The sequence below is a fragment of the Ailuropoda melanoleuca genome, chromosome 2, assembly GCF_002007445.2.
Source record: "Ailuropoda melanoleuca isolate Jingjing chromosome 2, ASM200744v2, whole genome shotgun sequence".
Classification (NCBI taxonomy): Eukaryota; Metazoa; Chordata; class Mammalia; order Carnivora; family Ursidae; genus Ailuropoda; species Ailuropoda melanoleuca.
In genome coordinates, this window is record NC_048219.1 from 138,568,649 (window position 1) to 138,585,567 (window position 16,919).

At 36.0% G+C, this 16,919-nt stretch overlaps 1 protein-coding gene across 1 annotated transcript in view; it reads right to left on the reverse strand.

Annotated features, from left to right (window-relative positions):
• Positions 1 to 1,315: 1,315 nt before the first annotated feature.
• Positions 1,316 to 16,919, reverse strand: part of CCDC173 (coiled-coil domain containing 173) — a 31,598-nt gene continuing 15,994 nt past the window's right edge. Inside the window, exons 5-9 of the mRNA XM_011221373.3 lie at positions 15,480 to 15,636; positions 10,974 to 11,113; positions 8,174 to 8,366; positions 7,356 to 7,520; positions 1,316 to 1,660 (exon numbers count right to left, since the gene is read on the reverse strand). Of these exons, the coding sequence (XP_011219675.1) occupies positions 1,316 to 1,660; positions 7,356 to 7,520; positions 8,174 to 8,366; positions 10,974 to 11,113; positions 15,480 to 15,636 (1,000 nt within the window). The remainder of the gene's footprint in view (positions 1,661 to 7,355; positions 7,521 to 8,173; positions 8,367 to 10,973; positions 11,114 to 15,479; positions 15,637 to 16,919) is intronic.

A 16,919-nucleotide genomic window follows, 5' to 3' on the forward strand; every position in this document is an offset into this window, starting at 1 on the left:
TGCCTTGCAACTCAGTTGTTTTCACTCAATTGTTTTGTGATTAATTTTAAAACTTTGCATAGCCCTTTTGTTTTTAATGTGCTTGACTCTATTAGAAAGACCAGCCCAACTGAAAGTAATCCAATGAAACTGTTTACGTAAGGGAAGAAAAGTAGTGATGTCTTTAATATTTTATGTTCTTCACTTGGATAAGTTGGTTGTAAAACATTTATGAAATTAACCATTTTGTAGAAACATGTTTCCTGTTTTGTAATTTGAAGATAGCTTCATCCAAAACTAGTAATCACCCCCAAATAATGTATAGTACTTTCTAAAACAATTAAAAGAAAAAAAAAGATACATGGCAGAGGTTCCCTGACTATTAGTTCATTTAGTTCATATTTCATATATGAACCTCTGCATCAGGGTAATTTTTAATATGGTGGCAACCCTAGGCAAAAGAACTGAACAATTTAGTAGCCCTGTGAAAAAGGAAAATAACCTGTATTTACTCTTAAACACAGTCACCAATGGGATGTGTGAAACTTAGTTATTGTATAACTCAAAACTTGGAGTCAGGTTGGATGCAGTCACCTGTGTATCAAATTGCTCATATAACTGCTTGTAGAAAAATTACTTAAAGTAACTCGAAAACAGTAATTTGCACATGTCTAGCGAGATACACTCTACAAACTAAACCACAAGTCGTACACTCTGTAATCCTATTATTAGTAATATATATTGGTAGTGTTGTTTGAAACTAAAAAGTACTGAAGGATAATTAACATAAACTTCTGCTGAAGAGAAAAATACTTCCAATGGAATATTATTCAACTATAAAAAGGAACAAAGTACTGGTAATGGTACAACATGGATGAAACCTGAAAACAGCTAAATGAAATAATAGGCCAGACACAAAAGGCAACGGTATGATTCCATTTAATTCTATGAAACATCCCAAATAGGCAAATCCATAGAGACGAAGTGGTTGCCGGAGACTGTGGAGAGGAAGGGGACATGGGAGGTGACTGCTTAGGTACAGGGTTTCCCTTTGGAGCAATGAAACATTCTGGAACTAGATATGGTAATGGTACAATATTATCGCTATTATTAATGCTACTGAATACATATTTTTAAAGGCTAAAACTACACTATGTTGTGTATGTATTATCAAAGGGCTTTATTTAACTTTGGTAGTGAATCCATTAGATCAGACATAATTGCACTTAGATGAAGAGCAGCTTTATTAACAAATTATAAGCATAAAATTCATTTATTTGTAGTTCACAATATTAGCTATAACTTGGTCTTCTCAGTCTTAAAAATAAACTTTTTTCTACCATGTAAAACCTAGCCTTCCCTTAGACTTTTGAAAATTATTATGTTTTGATCCCTGAGAGTTATAAAAAGGGAGCTGGACTCCAGTGACATCATTTGCCTGATAACTGGGTCTTAATCCACCTCTGTCTACAAAAACTGGTCCACGGCCACCTCCATGTCCTTCCCGTACAGCTTTTACAAGAGGATAAATGTATTTATTTGTTGATTCAGATTCAAGTTCAATTACTTCTCTGGCATAATCCTGAAATTCCTTCTCCTTTTCAGCCACAAGAGCTTCAGTAAGTCTGCAATACTCTAATTCTGCTTGTTTTTCTTGCTTTGCATTAAATTTATTTTTGGCCTATTTGGGAAAGAAAGAAAATGCAATTTCATATTGGTAAGATCAATTTTCTAAATATACATAGGATTTTAAGTTGTAGATAGAATTTTCTAAACTCACTAATAGGTGACAAGTTCTGATTTAACTACACTTGACCCTTGAACAACACGGCGGTTAGGGACGCCAACCCCTGGTACGGTAAAGAGTTCATGTATAACTTTTAACTCTGCAAAACTTCTAATAGCTTACTGTTGACCAGAAGGCTTACTGATAACATAATGTTGACACATTTTATATGGATATACGTATTATATGCTGCATTCTTAAAGTAATAACCTCTTTCTTAATTTGGGGGGGAGCATGTTTCTAGGCTATGTGGTTCATCTCCAAGTTTTTTCAAATAATAGCAAATCTCCAAAAAGTTTTCCAATGTATGTTTTGAAAAACGTGTAAGTGGATCCCCACGGTTCAAGCCTGTATTGTTCAAGGGGCATCTGTATATACTATAATTTCAGAAACTCCCGTGATTCTCACAGTAGTATGCGCCAAGAAGCGGCTCAGTGAAACTTAATAGCCTTATGCAATAATGTATCTTCCAACAAACAATATAACAAAGTAGTTAAAAGCATGAACTTCAGGTAAAAATTAAATAACTGAGTTTAGAATCCTGTTTCTACTATTTATAAAAATGTGTACTTTGGCAGGTATAGAAGACGTACCAATCACTGCCTCCAACCAACCCACTATTCTTTTTTTTAAATCTCTACACAAGAGATGTGGGGCTCAAACTCATGACCCTGTGATCAAGAGTTGCATGTTCTTCCAACTGAGCTAGCCAGGTTCCCCCCCTGATCTGCTGTTCTGAAATCCACTGTTCTAAGTCAGTCCAATATACCATGTGATCCAGCCAAATAATATTAAATCAGCAGTGACTATCTGAACCAAATTAAACCAATTACATTTTCTTTTCCCAGGAACTTGAAGTTGTAGCAAGTGACGTTTATCAGCGTAGGTTGGTTGATCTGGAACTGGGTGGAGTAAGTACTCTAAGCAATTTACCTATATCTCATAATTTTTTTCTTTTAACTCTTTATATTTGCAAAAACATTGTTCTTTTAACTGATTTTATGAGGTGATTTTAATGAGGTCTGATTGACAACTTTTTGTCTTGCAGCATTTTAAGAAATGCTGAGTTTGAGTTTGTCAAAAATTGATTTTGTCTACTTTTCTTTAATACTTATGAAAATATTTTCCTAAATCAGTAACCAACACTTCAGTATAAAAGAGCCCAAACCTGATAACTACTGTACATTGAAATTTATAAAAAAAATAGAGCAACCATAACATATTAAATACCAAAATTTTTTGGTATTTAGCTCAAATTCAATTCAAATTAATTCAAATACAATTCAAAATTAAGGTTTATGTGCTAAAAAAAAAAAAGGGCTTATGTGCTATTTGTTGAATTGGTAATACAGTATCAGGAGTTTGAAAAAGTAGAAAATGACCTTCAAAAAGATTGAGAAAATCCAAAAAAGCTAAAACCACTCTCATAAAAGGTAAAATGATATAATTTGGGAACTTACAGAGCAACTAGGATATGTTTATTTGATAGCAATTTGTGGAAAGATTTTAAGGAAGCAAGGAGAAACATCAGAAGTACAGAAAGGAAGTGACAAGGGAAGGGAAGGATTATCATAATGGATCATATGATTGATGCCTCAATTTTGATTGCATTAAGCATAAATAGATTTATAAAGAAACTTTTTTAAAAATATTGTTTAAATTACTAAAAACTATAACAGATGGGCATAAAGTAACAAGCATCTTTAGAAGATGCTAGAGAGCTAATTATTTTTAATACTGGAAAATGAAAGGATCAAGTATTTATATTTTCTTGAAAAACTGTACCTCGGGGAAACCAAATTGATCATGAAAAGCTCTTTGAAGACTTGATCAAATGAGTAAGAAGAAATGAGAGAATATCAATATCTTGCCACCTCATGAACTAAGAGATGTAGGCAGTAATCATCAAAGGCTATTCATGTCACAGAAAGTGACAACAGTCACCATGTGCCTTCTGATGGAAGTATACAACACCACATAGGAGGAATTTTCACCAAAAGATTTGAACCTGAATCTGACCTACACTAGATAGTACCTGAAATGCAGGAAACATAATAAGCTACACAATAGGGGTTCAACCATAAAAATCCAGACTGTAGTAATTCCAAAAGACAAACCCTGTAAACCAGTAAAACCCCTCAACAAGTAAATTGCAAAACAAACAATAAAGACAAAAAGGGAGAACTTAAGACAAAAAGAGAAGATAGGGTGGTGGAGGAGTGTTAGGTAAGAGACTTCAAAGATCAACCAAATAGAATACATGAACCTTATTTGATCCTGATTAAAACAAACTAAGGGGTGCCTGGCTGGCTTAGTCCATAAAGCATGTGACTCTTGATCTCAGGATCTTGAGTTCAAGCCCCACATTGGGCATGAAGTCTTACTTAAAAAGAAAAAAAAAACTTTTAAACCAACAAACTAAAAAAATATGAGACAATTTAAAGGAAATTTAAACACTGAATATTAATTGGTTTAGATGTAATAATGGAATTGTGATTATATAAATTTGTAAAGAGTCCCTGAGTTTGAGAGCTACATACTTAAATATACATTAATAAAATGGTATCTGGGATTTGCTTCAAAATAATATGGCAGATCCTACTTCTGGCCATGGCTACATGAGGGGGCTGGCCATTTCCCCTCTACAAAAAAACAAGTATTATTTAAAATTATTGAAATTCCCATTTCAAAGCACTATTAAGTGACCATGTGTAAGCAACTACTTGAGAAATGTACTTTCATGAAAAACTGCTACTAAATCAGGTAAGAACTGCAAGCTTGTCTGGGGAATATCAGTATTCCTCCAGCTCAGGTGGTGAAAACTTGCATATGTGCTGGACAGTGATGGCAGATTCCATTTGGATTGAGTAGCAAAGCAGCTAGAAATTTAAGGGGGGAGATTCTGGAAGTGAGATGAGCACAGAAGTTCTGAAATAATAAACTCTGTCCTTGTCTCATAATAAACTACACATTCACACAAGAGACCCCAGGGACCTTAGCAAAAATTAAAAGCCTGGAGGAAATTGTAAATTTGCTGTTCTTAGGAATAACGTCCTCAACCCACACATAGCTTGTGTGGCAGGGGTAAAAGCATTATTGTCTTAACATCACTGAACTGAACATAAACTCCACCCATGTTATTGGTTGACTGTCAAACAAACTGTCAATCTGCTGAAAGCCAAAAATAAAGAGAAATTTTTGAAACCAGCAAGAGAAAAATGATGCATCACATTTAGGGGACTGAACAGCAGATTGCTAATGATAAGCAATGAAGGCCAGAAGATGATGGAACAATATATTCAAAAGGCTGGGAAGGAATGATATCCAGTAATTTTATACCCAATGAAATGAAGACAGACATTTCCACAAATACATAAACTGAAGTAATTTATTCCTAACCTACCTGTGCTATGAAACATGCTAAAGGAAGTCTTCAGGCTGAACAGAAATGACCAATAAACATGAAAAGATGCTCAATATCACTAATCATTAGGGAAATGCAGGTGAAAACCACAAGTGAAATCCACTTCAAACCTATTATGATGGCCATTATAAACAACAACAAAACTGTCAACAACAAACCCAGAACACAACAAATGTTGAGTATTCAGGGAAATTGAAACCCTTGAATATTGCTGGTGGTAATGTTAAATCGTACAGCTTTACAGAAAACACAGTACAGTCATTCAAGAGGCACCTGGGTGGCTCAGTTGGTTAAGTGTCTGACTCTTGATTTCGGCTCAGGTCACGATCTCAGGGTTGTGGGATTGAGCCCTGGGTAGGGCTCCATGTCCAGTGTGGAGTCTGCTTGGGATTCTCTCTCTCCCTCTGCCCCTCCCCCTGCTTGCAATCTTTCTCTTTCAAAATAAATAAAATCTTAAAAAAAGTACAGTGGTTCTTAAAAAAGCTAAGCCTAGGATTACCATATGATCTGGCAATTCTTTTTTTTTTTTAAGATTTTATTTATTTATTTGACAGAGATAGAGAAAGCCAGCGAGAGAGGGAACACAAGCAGGGGGAGTGGGAGAGGAAGAAGCAGGCTCATAGCGGAGGAGCCTGATGTGGGGCTTGATCCCATAACGCCGGGATCACACCCTGAGCTGAAGGCAGACGCTTAACGACTGCGCCACCCAGGCACCCCTGATCTGGCAATTCTATTTCTGTGTATATAGACAAAAGAATTGAAAGCAGGACTTAACAGATGTTTGTATACCAATATCCACAGAAGCATTATTCACAATAGCCAAAAGATGGAAACAACCCAAATGTCCACTGATGAATGGTTGTATAAACAAAATGGGGTCTATACATACAATGGAATATTATTCAGCCTTAATAAAAAAGGAAATTCTGACATATGCTGCAACATGGATGAGTCTTGAAGACATTATGCCAAGTAAAATAGTATAGATACAAAAGGATAAATATGATTCCACTAATATGAGGTACCTGGAATATTCAAATTCATAGAGACAGAAAGTAGAATAGTGGTCACGAGGACCTAGGGGAAAGGGAATGAAAAGGTACAGAATTTCAGTTTAGGATGATGAAAAAGTTATGGAGATGGATAGTGGTGATAGTAAATGCACTTACTGGCCCTGAACTGGTACACTGAAAAATGGTTAAAATGGCAAGTTTTATGTATATTCTACCGTATTTTAAAAAATATTAAAACACAATAATAAGAAAACAACCCAGGGGTGCTTGGGTGGCTCAGTCGCCTTCAGCTTAGGTCATGATCCCAGGGTTCTGGGATGAAGCCCATATCAGACTCCCTGCTCAGCAGGAAGTCTGCTTCCTCTCACTCTGCTATTCTCCCTGCTTGTACTCTCTCTCACTCTCTCAAATAAATAAAATCTTAAAAAAAAAAAACAAAAAAACCCAAATAACCCAATTGAATAATTGGCAAAGGATTTGAATACACCCTTCATAAAAGAAGGCTCACAAATGTCTATACAGGACATGAAAAGATGTTCAAAATCTTTAGTCATTAGGGAAATACAAAACAATACCATGAGATATCACTACACTAGAAATAATTAAAATTAAAGGATAACAAAAACAAGTGTTGAGGATGTGGAACAATTTGTCCTCGCATATGTTACTGGTAGGAATGGAAAATGGTATAGCCATTTTGGAAAACAGTTTTAAGTCATAAATGACCAGATGCCAGGTCCTCTGTATGTGTTCTAAAATCTCTGGTACCCCTATCACCCCAACTCTGAAACCTATGAGATCCCAATCAACATAATCTCTGGGCTACAGTTATAAAGAGGGAAAAAAAGTAGAATGAAGAAGATAAGCATCATGGCCTGCCATATGCATTTACATTTTCTTTAATATTTACTAAAGCACAATGGACACTGAAGAAGGATAAATATTTGTGCAAAAGACATAAACCTAGTATGGGAACTTCAATACAGATAAAAGGAAATTAACTCTTCATATTTTTTATATCTTTTATTGTGTCATAACCATAATGATCATTTGATCTTATTTGACAGAGGAAACCACCTGGGAAACAGAAAACTAGCATGAACTCTACATTACATATTTATTGTTAAAAAGTATAAAATTTAAGAATAATTACCATTTGCTGAATATGAGCATCTCGAACTTCTTGACGTTCTTTATCAGCTTTGCGTTTTTTCTCCTTTTCATGCTCCTGGAAAATCCGATCTGCTTCCATGATAGCCAGCAATTGTTCTTTAGCCTCTAGTTTCCTCTGTCTTTCTTCTTCCTCTTTATTTTTCAGCTAGATGTTAAAAGCCAAAGGGGAAGTTAGAAAGTTCCAAGCAGAAAGCCAGGAGAAATGCAAGGGCAGAAGTTACATGCACCTGGGCTGATTCCCACACAGTGAATTTACTTTGGTTTTGTTCTATTTCCCAAATAACAGGAAACACACAGTGAAAACTTGAGTGATACTGGTTTAAAAAATAAAATACAGGAACAGAATAGCAAGATCTTCTCAAGGTAGGGGAATATTTGTAGGTAAAAAATTAATTCTACAATGTTTATAAACTATCCAAATTAAATGTTGTGACAGTCAATTATGTAGGAGATAAGGATTATCTGAAGGGTTAAGAAATACAAAAATGCAATAGGGTAATTTTTATTTGGTTAGTCTTAAAACCCCTCAAATGTATATTAAGTGAATAACAATTTTTGCATTTCAGATGGTTCTGAAACAGAAAAGATTATTTTGTGTCTATCAATATTTTATTTGTAGTTGATTATCATGTGATCTTCTGTTAGAAAGTAAACATGGTCTTATTTCAAGAATATAGGAAGATAACTCATACATTGTTTTTCAAATCTTTGCTAGTTTTTTGTCAGAAGGAATGGAAACTACAGTGGAATGGACTTAAATTTTTAAAAATTTTTATTTGTCATAATTGAATTGCTTACCACAACAGCTCTGTATTCCGCAATTGCTTTTAATTCTGCTTTGTTTTTTTCATATTTTTCTTTTTCTCTTTTTTCCCTTTCAGCCTCAGCTTCTGCAATATCTCTAGCAAGAATCAAATCTTCATTGTTAAGTTTCTCTTTTATTAGTTTACTCAGGAAGTTATTTATTCTTTCTCTCCTTTCTTCCATTAGCCTATAACAAAATAACCATCACTTGTTAAATCTTCATGAATAGATTTGTTATGGAGCCAATATAATTTCACTAGAAATCAGATATTTTATAGTTTTTTTTAAAGATTTTATTTATTTATTCGATAGAGACAGCCAGTGAGACAGGGAACACAAGCAGGGGGAGTGGGAGAGGAAGAAGCAGGCTCATAGCGGAAGAGCCTGATGTGGGGCTCGATCCCATAACGCCGGGATCACACCCTGAGCCGAAGGCAGACGCTTAACCTCTGTGCCACCCAGGCGCGCCAGATATTTTATAGTTTTTTACAAGACTAAAAGGAGCCCCATTGTTCCTTATATGTACTGATTATTTTAAATGGAAACTATTTTTATACTTTATTTTTAGAATAAAGTGTATTTTAAAAATCCAAGGGGAGTAATAATATAATATCTTGTGTGTGGGGGAGGGAATAAAGTATTAAAATTCTCACAATGAAAAAATTTTCAAAATACTTAATCAGACACGCTTACTCTAACATTGGAGGCTTAGGTTATAAAATTAATCAAAGGCCTTTCTTTAAATGAAACCTCAAAAATATCTAGTAAAAGCTATCAAAATCCTGAATAAATCCATCCTCTTACTATATAGTCTGTTTATAATTTATTCATAGCACTATATTGACTTCATCTATTTATACAAAGATAGACAACTGTCTTTTCACAATATGAGATTCCTGAGATCAGAGAATGGGTAAGTCCTCTCTCTAGTTCAGAGCCAAGCATGGTGCCTGGCACATCATTAACAATAACTAGGTATTTGTTAAAGGAATAGGGGCATTTTCATTTAGGATTGGGTGACAAATACTTTTAAATTTAGATGTGACAGATTCACTAATTTATTGAGTGAATTTGCAAAGCAAGGTGGGAGAAATGATAGGAAAGGATACAGTGTGTATCCCAAGGAAATTACAGTCTAAAGTGGAGAAAAGACATTTATGCAAATAACAATTCATGGCAAAGGATGATATATGCCATGAGAAAGCTAGAAAGTGACAGGCAGATGAGAAAAAAGGAAGGCTTCATGAGAAAGGTGACATTGCATCTAGACTTTCAACAACAATATTCTTAACACTTTTATTGATTGCCTACTATGTTCCAGACGCTACCCAGGTGCTGGGGACATAACAGTAAACAAAAACATTTAAAAATCTCTGTTCTCCTAGAACTTTCATTACCTCTGGGATAGAGGGATAGTGAACAAAGTGAATAATTAAAATGGTGCTACATCACGCAATGAGGAAAAAGAAAGCAATTAAATGGATAAGCAATGTGGGGGTGGGGCTATAGTTTTAATTAAGGTAGTTAGGGAAGGCCTCATCGAGAAGGCAACACCTGAATAGTGATCCTTTTGAAAGAGTTTAGGGAGGTCAGCATTCCCCAGAGAGGGTACAGGAGAAGTCCTGTGTGAGTGATGAGGAGGCAAAGGACAGAATAGCACGAGACGAAGTCTCTAAGACGAGGCTGGGGTCAGCTGGAAATTAGGATGGTGGAGAGCCTTATGGGACTTCGTAAATACTCTACATGTGATGTAAAGCCATCGGAACATTCTGCACAAGGCAAAAGTAGGATGTAGACAGACACAATGTACTGCAACTGGCCGCCTTCTCTTCCCCCTTACCTCATCCCAAACTTCTCACTAAGGTAGGCAATGACCTCCATATCTGATGGACATTTCATTTTTAAATTTAGGGGCGCCTGGGTGGCACAATCAGTTAAGTGTCCAACTCTTGGTTTCTGCTCAAGTAGTGATCTCAAGTTCGATTCGTGAGATCAAGCCCCCTGTTGGGCTCCACGCTCAGTGCAGAGTCTGCTTAAGACTGTCCCTCCCTCTGCCCACCCCCACTCTCTCTCTCTAAAATAAATACATAAATCTTTTTTTTTTTTATCTCATTTAATCCCTCTATTGATCTAACATCAGTGACTGCTTTCCTATTGAAACTCTCCTTCCTTGTTGTTTCTCTGATTTTCTTCCGATCTCTGGAAACTATTCTTTGGTCTTCACATGATCTTCTTTCTCCATTTGGCCCTTAAATATGGACTATGCCACCTTCATTTCTTAACTACCCACCATAGGTGAGCTCACCTGTATCCACGGTTTCAACTACCACTTATATATCAAAGGCTCACAAAGCCATCTCCTGCTCATACCCCTCCCCTACAGCAGAGATTTCACTATTTCCAACCATCTACCAGATGAATGTCCTTGATATTCCAAAGGGAACCCTAACTCAAATCATCATGTCACTAGATGCCTTAGTTATATATGACTTACTCTCTTTTTTTTAAAAGATTTTTTAAAGAGATTTTATTTATCCATTTGACAGAGAGAGAGCATGAGTGAGGTGAGGGGCAGAGGGAGAAGCAGACTCTCTGTTGAGCAAGGAGCCTGATGTGGGACTCAATCCCAGGACCCTGGGATCATGACCTGAGGTGAAGGCAGGTGCTTAACCGACTGAGCCACCCAGGCGCCCTATAATGACTTCTTAAAAATTACTCTCATATCACAACTTCTAACTTATAATAATTTCAGATAGTACTTTATTAATTACACGAATCACTTTTAAAAGCTTACCTGTGTGTTTCAGCTTCTTTTTCTTTCCCCATTTGTGTAAGACGCTTTTTTGCTTTGATAAATTTTCTAATCTTTTCATCTTCCTCCTCTTGCTGCTGCCGTTCTACAGCTTTGATGATATTTTTGTCATTCATATGTTCCTTAGGAGAAAAAATTGTTTATTATCCTATCACAAAGAAAAATATCTTTAAACATATGAATATCTAACAAGAACCTATCAAATGGTCACAGCTTCTGACTCAGTTATTTCTCTCTTGGGAATTTATCCCAAAGAAACAATCAGAGATACACATTAAGCTTTATGTACCATGTACTTTATCTCGAAGTTATTTGTAAGAGTGAAAAACTAGAAACAACCTCTTAATCTTTAATAAGGAAAAAACGATTAAATAAATTATAATCTCAATGATATGGGAAGATACAAATAATGGGTACGTAAGGGGAAAGGAGAGTATAAAATACTACATAGCACATTTCAGTTTTGCAAACATATATAGGTATAAGTTTATAATGTATATACTACTGGAAGAAATGGATCAAATGTTAATAGTTATCTCTGGGGTATGAGATTATACATGTGACTTTTCATCTTAATGCTTTTCTGTATTTCCTTTCAAATATCCCATTTCTTTAAGATATGTAATTAAAAATAATTCGAGGGGAGCCTTGGTGGCTCAATCAGTTAGGCAGCCAACTCTTGGTTTCAGCTGGGTTCCTGATCTCAGGGTTGTGAGATCGAGCCTCACACTGGGCTCCACACTCAGCAAGGAGTCTGCTTGAGAGTCTCTTCCTCTCCCTCTGCCCCTTGCCCTGCTTGTATGTGCTTTCTCTCTCTCTCTCTCTCTCTCTCTCTCTCTCTTCATCTCTCTCTCTCTCAAATAAATAGATAAGGGGCACCTGGGTGGCTCAGTCAGTTAACCACCTGCCTTTGGCTCAGGTCAAGATCTCAGGGTCCTGAGATCAAGCCCATGTCAGGCTTCCTGCTCAGCAGGGAGTCTTCTCCCTCTGCCCCTCCCCTTGCTCTCTCTCTCTCTCTCTCATAAATAAAATTCTTTTAAAAAATATTTTAAAAAATTCTATAATCAGAAAAAATACATTAAATATTTTAATCAATTTTCATTTAATGTTTAAATAGTTAATCTAGTTCTATGGTATACAAATTAAAAATATTTAAAAGATATACAGCATAAAGTCTCTTTCCTTCTCCATCCACTATCTGCCTATATTTCTAATTCCCCCACATTTGATCACTTTGAAACGAGTTTCTTGTCTAGACTTTCTTTTCCTACATACACAAGAAAAGATACAGATATATATTCTAACAAAAAATTTAATATAGGTCATTATTTTTCAAAACAAAAAATAAAAATTTGTTCATATCAGCAAATTTTCCATGATTCCAGCCTGAGTTAGCCATCATTAAAAATAGGTGCCTTTGAACACAATAGCCTGGATACATTGATATATTAGTGTATTTGGTTACCATAAGTAGAAACCAATTCAAGTGAAAGATGCAATATTTAATCTTCCAATATATTTATAACGCAGGGTCTGCCATGCACCTAGCATTCGTAAGTGCTCTCCTATCTTATGGCTATTACTTTTAAAAGCCCATAATCTGGTTAGGAGAAGCATTAGTCAACATGAAAAGCTAATGACAATATCAAACTGTTAAAGGTGATTGTTTTGAATGATTTCTTAAAAGTTTTATTTTGCTTTTTTCCCCTAAGTTTATTGTGATGTTCATACAGATTTTTTTATAATAGTAAAGAATAGAGTTAACGCAAAGCTAATTCTCATTTTTAAAAAGTTCAAAGCCTCAGCTCAAGGTTACACATAGCTAGCTAGTTACAGAGTTAGCATTCAAAGGTCTGCCCCATTCCAAAGTGTCTTGTAGAGATAAAAATATTGCATTCATGAAACAAGAATAAGATTTTATGCAAAAGGAACAATAGCATTTCGGGTAAAACTCTTAGAAATTTAAATTTTGGTAGCTAATTGGTAGCTTAATTTGGTAGCTTATTATTTTTTAAGATTTATTTATTTGAGAGAGAGAGTGAGCAAGGGGGGAGAAGCAGAGGGAGAGGGAGAGAGAGAATCTCAAGCAGACTCTGTGTTGAGCATGGAGCCTGACTCAGGGCTCAATTCCATGACCCTGAGATCATGACCTGAGCCAAAATCAAGAGTTGGATGCTTAACGAGCTGAGCTACCCAGGTTCCCCTTGGTAGCTAAATTTAAAATTCAATAGAAAGTTTAAAAGACAAAGTTGAAAATAACTCTCAAAGTCAAACAAAAGCCAAAAATGGCAGGAACAATTAATTGCCTATCCATGATTCTTTCTCCTTCTCTGCATTAGTAGCAGGACCCAGATTTTGTTGAGTGGCAACATGCTCGTCTAAAAAGACTATATTTCCAAGCTTTCTTTTCAGCTAAGTATGACTAATTATGACCAATGAGATTTAATGGAAATCATTAAGTGAAACTTCTGGAAATGTTCCTTAAAAGGAGAACAGATAGTTGGGCATTCTTTTTTATCCTTCATCTTCTCTTCCTTCTTGCTGTCTGGGATGTGGATATGAGGGCAAGAGCTCCAGCAACCATGGAGTAACTCTGAGGCAGAAGCCATCTATGTTCCAAGAATAGCAAAGCAAAAAAAGAGAAGCTGTTTCAGTCTCTGTTGATTCTGGAATTGCCATATCAGCCTTGGAATGACTACCTCTGCACTTCAAAGTTTTAATTTATTTAAGGTACTATCACCTGTGAGCCTTCCCCTAACTATAAAATGAGAAAAGTTTTTTTAATTACAGCATCAATTCAGAAAGTCCAATGTGTATCAGAGGGGTTCTAGAACAGAAGAGACAAAATGGAAGATTATACAAGAAATAAAATAAGTTTCCAGGATGAAAGGAATATATGTTTCCAGATTTAAAGCATCAACTGAGTGCTCAGCAAAATAATAAAAAAGAACTATACCAAAGTATGTCACTGTGAAATAAAAATGACTCAGAAATCTTTCAGAAAGAGAGAAAAAGAGAAATAAAATACAACAGATCCATAAATAGGCCGAAGACCCTAAATGGCATCACACTTCTCAACAGCAATACTGGAAGTCAGATGATCATGGAACCATGAATACAAAATGCTGAATTCTGAACTAGAATTCTATATCAGTCAGACCATAAAGCTGAAGATGTGTTTCAGCAAGATGAAGAAGTAAGCCAAGAAAAAGGAAGGCATGGGATTCAGAAAATGGAACTGCAGCCCAGGAAAGTGACCCAGGGAAGTTCCGGAATGACAGCTGGGCAGGAGGCCTAGAGAAGCACAGAGGACTTGCATGGGGGAGCTCTAAGAAAACCAAGAGCATCGATAACTGAATATGACTTAGATGAATATTTGAAAACGCAATATATATGTCAAAACTTAGACAACACATGGGAAAAAACTGAGGTATACAGTCATCAAAGCAAATACACAATTATTTAATCATGGAAAAACATTTATGCAAGCAAAGAAATATAATCATAGTATATTACTTGGCTCTTCAGAGAATAATACTTATATAATAATAATGATTTAGCTAAAATTATGACATAATTATTTTAGGGGAAGGGGAGACTGGGAATGGGACAGTATTGGAAAAGAGCTAAATCCACAACTACCAGGCCAGCCAGACAGAAAATGTCTAAAATTGATAAATCAAGGTACATATCTTTAGAACTTGATATATATTTTTAAAATAAACAGATTACTTAGAATATAATTTCATATCAGAATAAACAACTGAAAGCACCTGGAACAACTAAAACAATCTTCATGGTTGTCTCCAGGAAGCAGAGGGGTAAAGCAAAGAACTGCTACTCTTCTTTTAAGCCTTTTGGTGGTGTTTGATGTTTTAATTCTGTGCATCTATTACTTAAGAATAAAAACTAATTTTAAAGAAAAGGATGTATAAAATTACAAAATAAAGTGAGTTGCAATAGGCACAAAATAACTATTACATTTACTGAGCACTTAATAACAGTGCAGTAGATACGGAACACACATCACCCCATTCATTCCTCACAACTCTCATTTAAAGGACAAGAGATGTGGGGTGCCTGGGTGGCTCAGCTGGTTAAACAACTACCTTCAGTTCAGGTCATGATCCTGGAGTCTTGGGATGGAGACCTGCATGGGGTTCCCTGCTTAGTGGGGAGGCTGCTTTTCCCTCTGCCCCTCATCCTGCTTGTGCTCTCTCTCCAAAATAAATAAATAAAGTCTTTTAAAAAAGGATAAGAAAATGTATTCACTTGAAGAAAAGTCTCATTCTTTTCTCTCTTTCTTGTTCATGCATGGGAGCACGTCCACATAAATCCATAGCAAATACACCTCCCCCAGAAGTATACTTAGAAACCCAACTTAATGACAACTTGTTTTCTACTCCACAATAATTTATAAAAAATATATTAAAAGTCATGCATTGGACTTTATACATTTTTTGAAGAAATGCTGTATTTTTAACTTACAAAAAACAGTTTTCTGCTTTCACTCATCTCTTCTTTTTTCTTTTCTAGTTTTTTCCTCATTTCTATTTCATATAATGCATTCTGTCGCTTTATTTCCTTAGCATCCTTTTCTTCATGTTTTCTCCTTCTTTCTTCTTCCTCTTTATGTTCCTTGATTCTAAAGCAAAAACATAACTAAAATTGAGAGCAAAGCAGAAAAACAGGTTTTATTTTAAAGAAATGAATTAGATTCTAACCTGGGATGATTTGAAGCTGTGGGGAAACTTGTGAATTTCTTTGGGGACAAGAACAGATATATACAAAGCAGTGATTAAAGCCAAATCTAATTTTGGTTAGCCCAGAATTCCCAATATTTTCCTTTCTCCAAAACTTGTTTCATTCCTGACCAAAATTAAGTCCTATACTAGATTCAAATGTTCCTTTCCTTTAGAAAGAACTAGCTGAGCAACAGTATAGTAGAATGGTGACATTATTTTACAGAAAAGTCCTTAATCCCTAGTGTTTCTCAATTTTAGCACTACAGGTCTAGCCTCTTAGGAAATGGGCTAGCCACTTTGGTTGTCATTCTTTCTCTAGCCAACATTCACTAGCTACCGATTCCTTCTGAGTGGTAAGCCACACAGGGCTTATGTGTGAGTGCTTCAGAGATCCCTGAGCACCCTCCTTACTGCAGGGCTGTGATCTGGGAGATTTAGCTCTAGCTCTACGTCTTCAACCCACCTTCCCAGCCCCATCACCATCACTACCATGAGCTTCCACCATCAGTACTTTATTGCAAAATGAGTGCCCTCATCAGGCAATCAGTCCTCTGCATACTGGCAAGGCAGCTCAGCCTGTGATGCCTACTTGCCCATGCATCCTTGTCAGCCAATCAAGTGTGCAGGCTGCTCCACTGCCATTCTCTGCCTGCTGTCTCCAATTTTTTTCTTCCTGAACAGGTAGACATAGGGTAGATCAACAATACACTTAGATAAAAAGACTGAGGAATAAACCTTTCTTTCACGTGCACACAATCCAAAAGAATTTTTTCTTGGCATCTCATCACTCAGCTTCAGAGAGGAAAATCCCTTTCCCAGTGCCACGGAGGACTATACAGTTAGTGAGCCAGTAAGTTCGCTTTGGTATTATGAAGCCAGTACAGGACAGGAGATTCCCAGTTGATTCATCCGTACAGAATAAGCAGCATTAGAGCCGCAGTCACTTTCTTTAGGAGGACCTAAGAAAAAAGTCACTGCTGGCTACAGCTAAACCAGGTTTATGATTGTCCTAAAAATACTAGATTTTCAAAAAAAATTTATTGTCTATTTAGTTTGTTAGAATTCTTAGAAGCAAAGAAGAATCTTTGAGCTGGTGAGAAGCCCACTGATGAAGAATGGAACAAAATTCCAGACAGAGGGAAAAACCTCTGAGAAGGCCCTGAGGCAAGCAGAGGTTTGACAG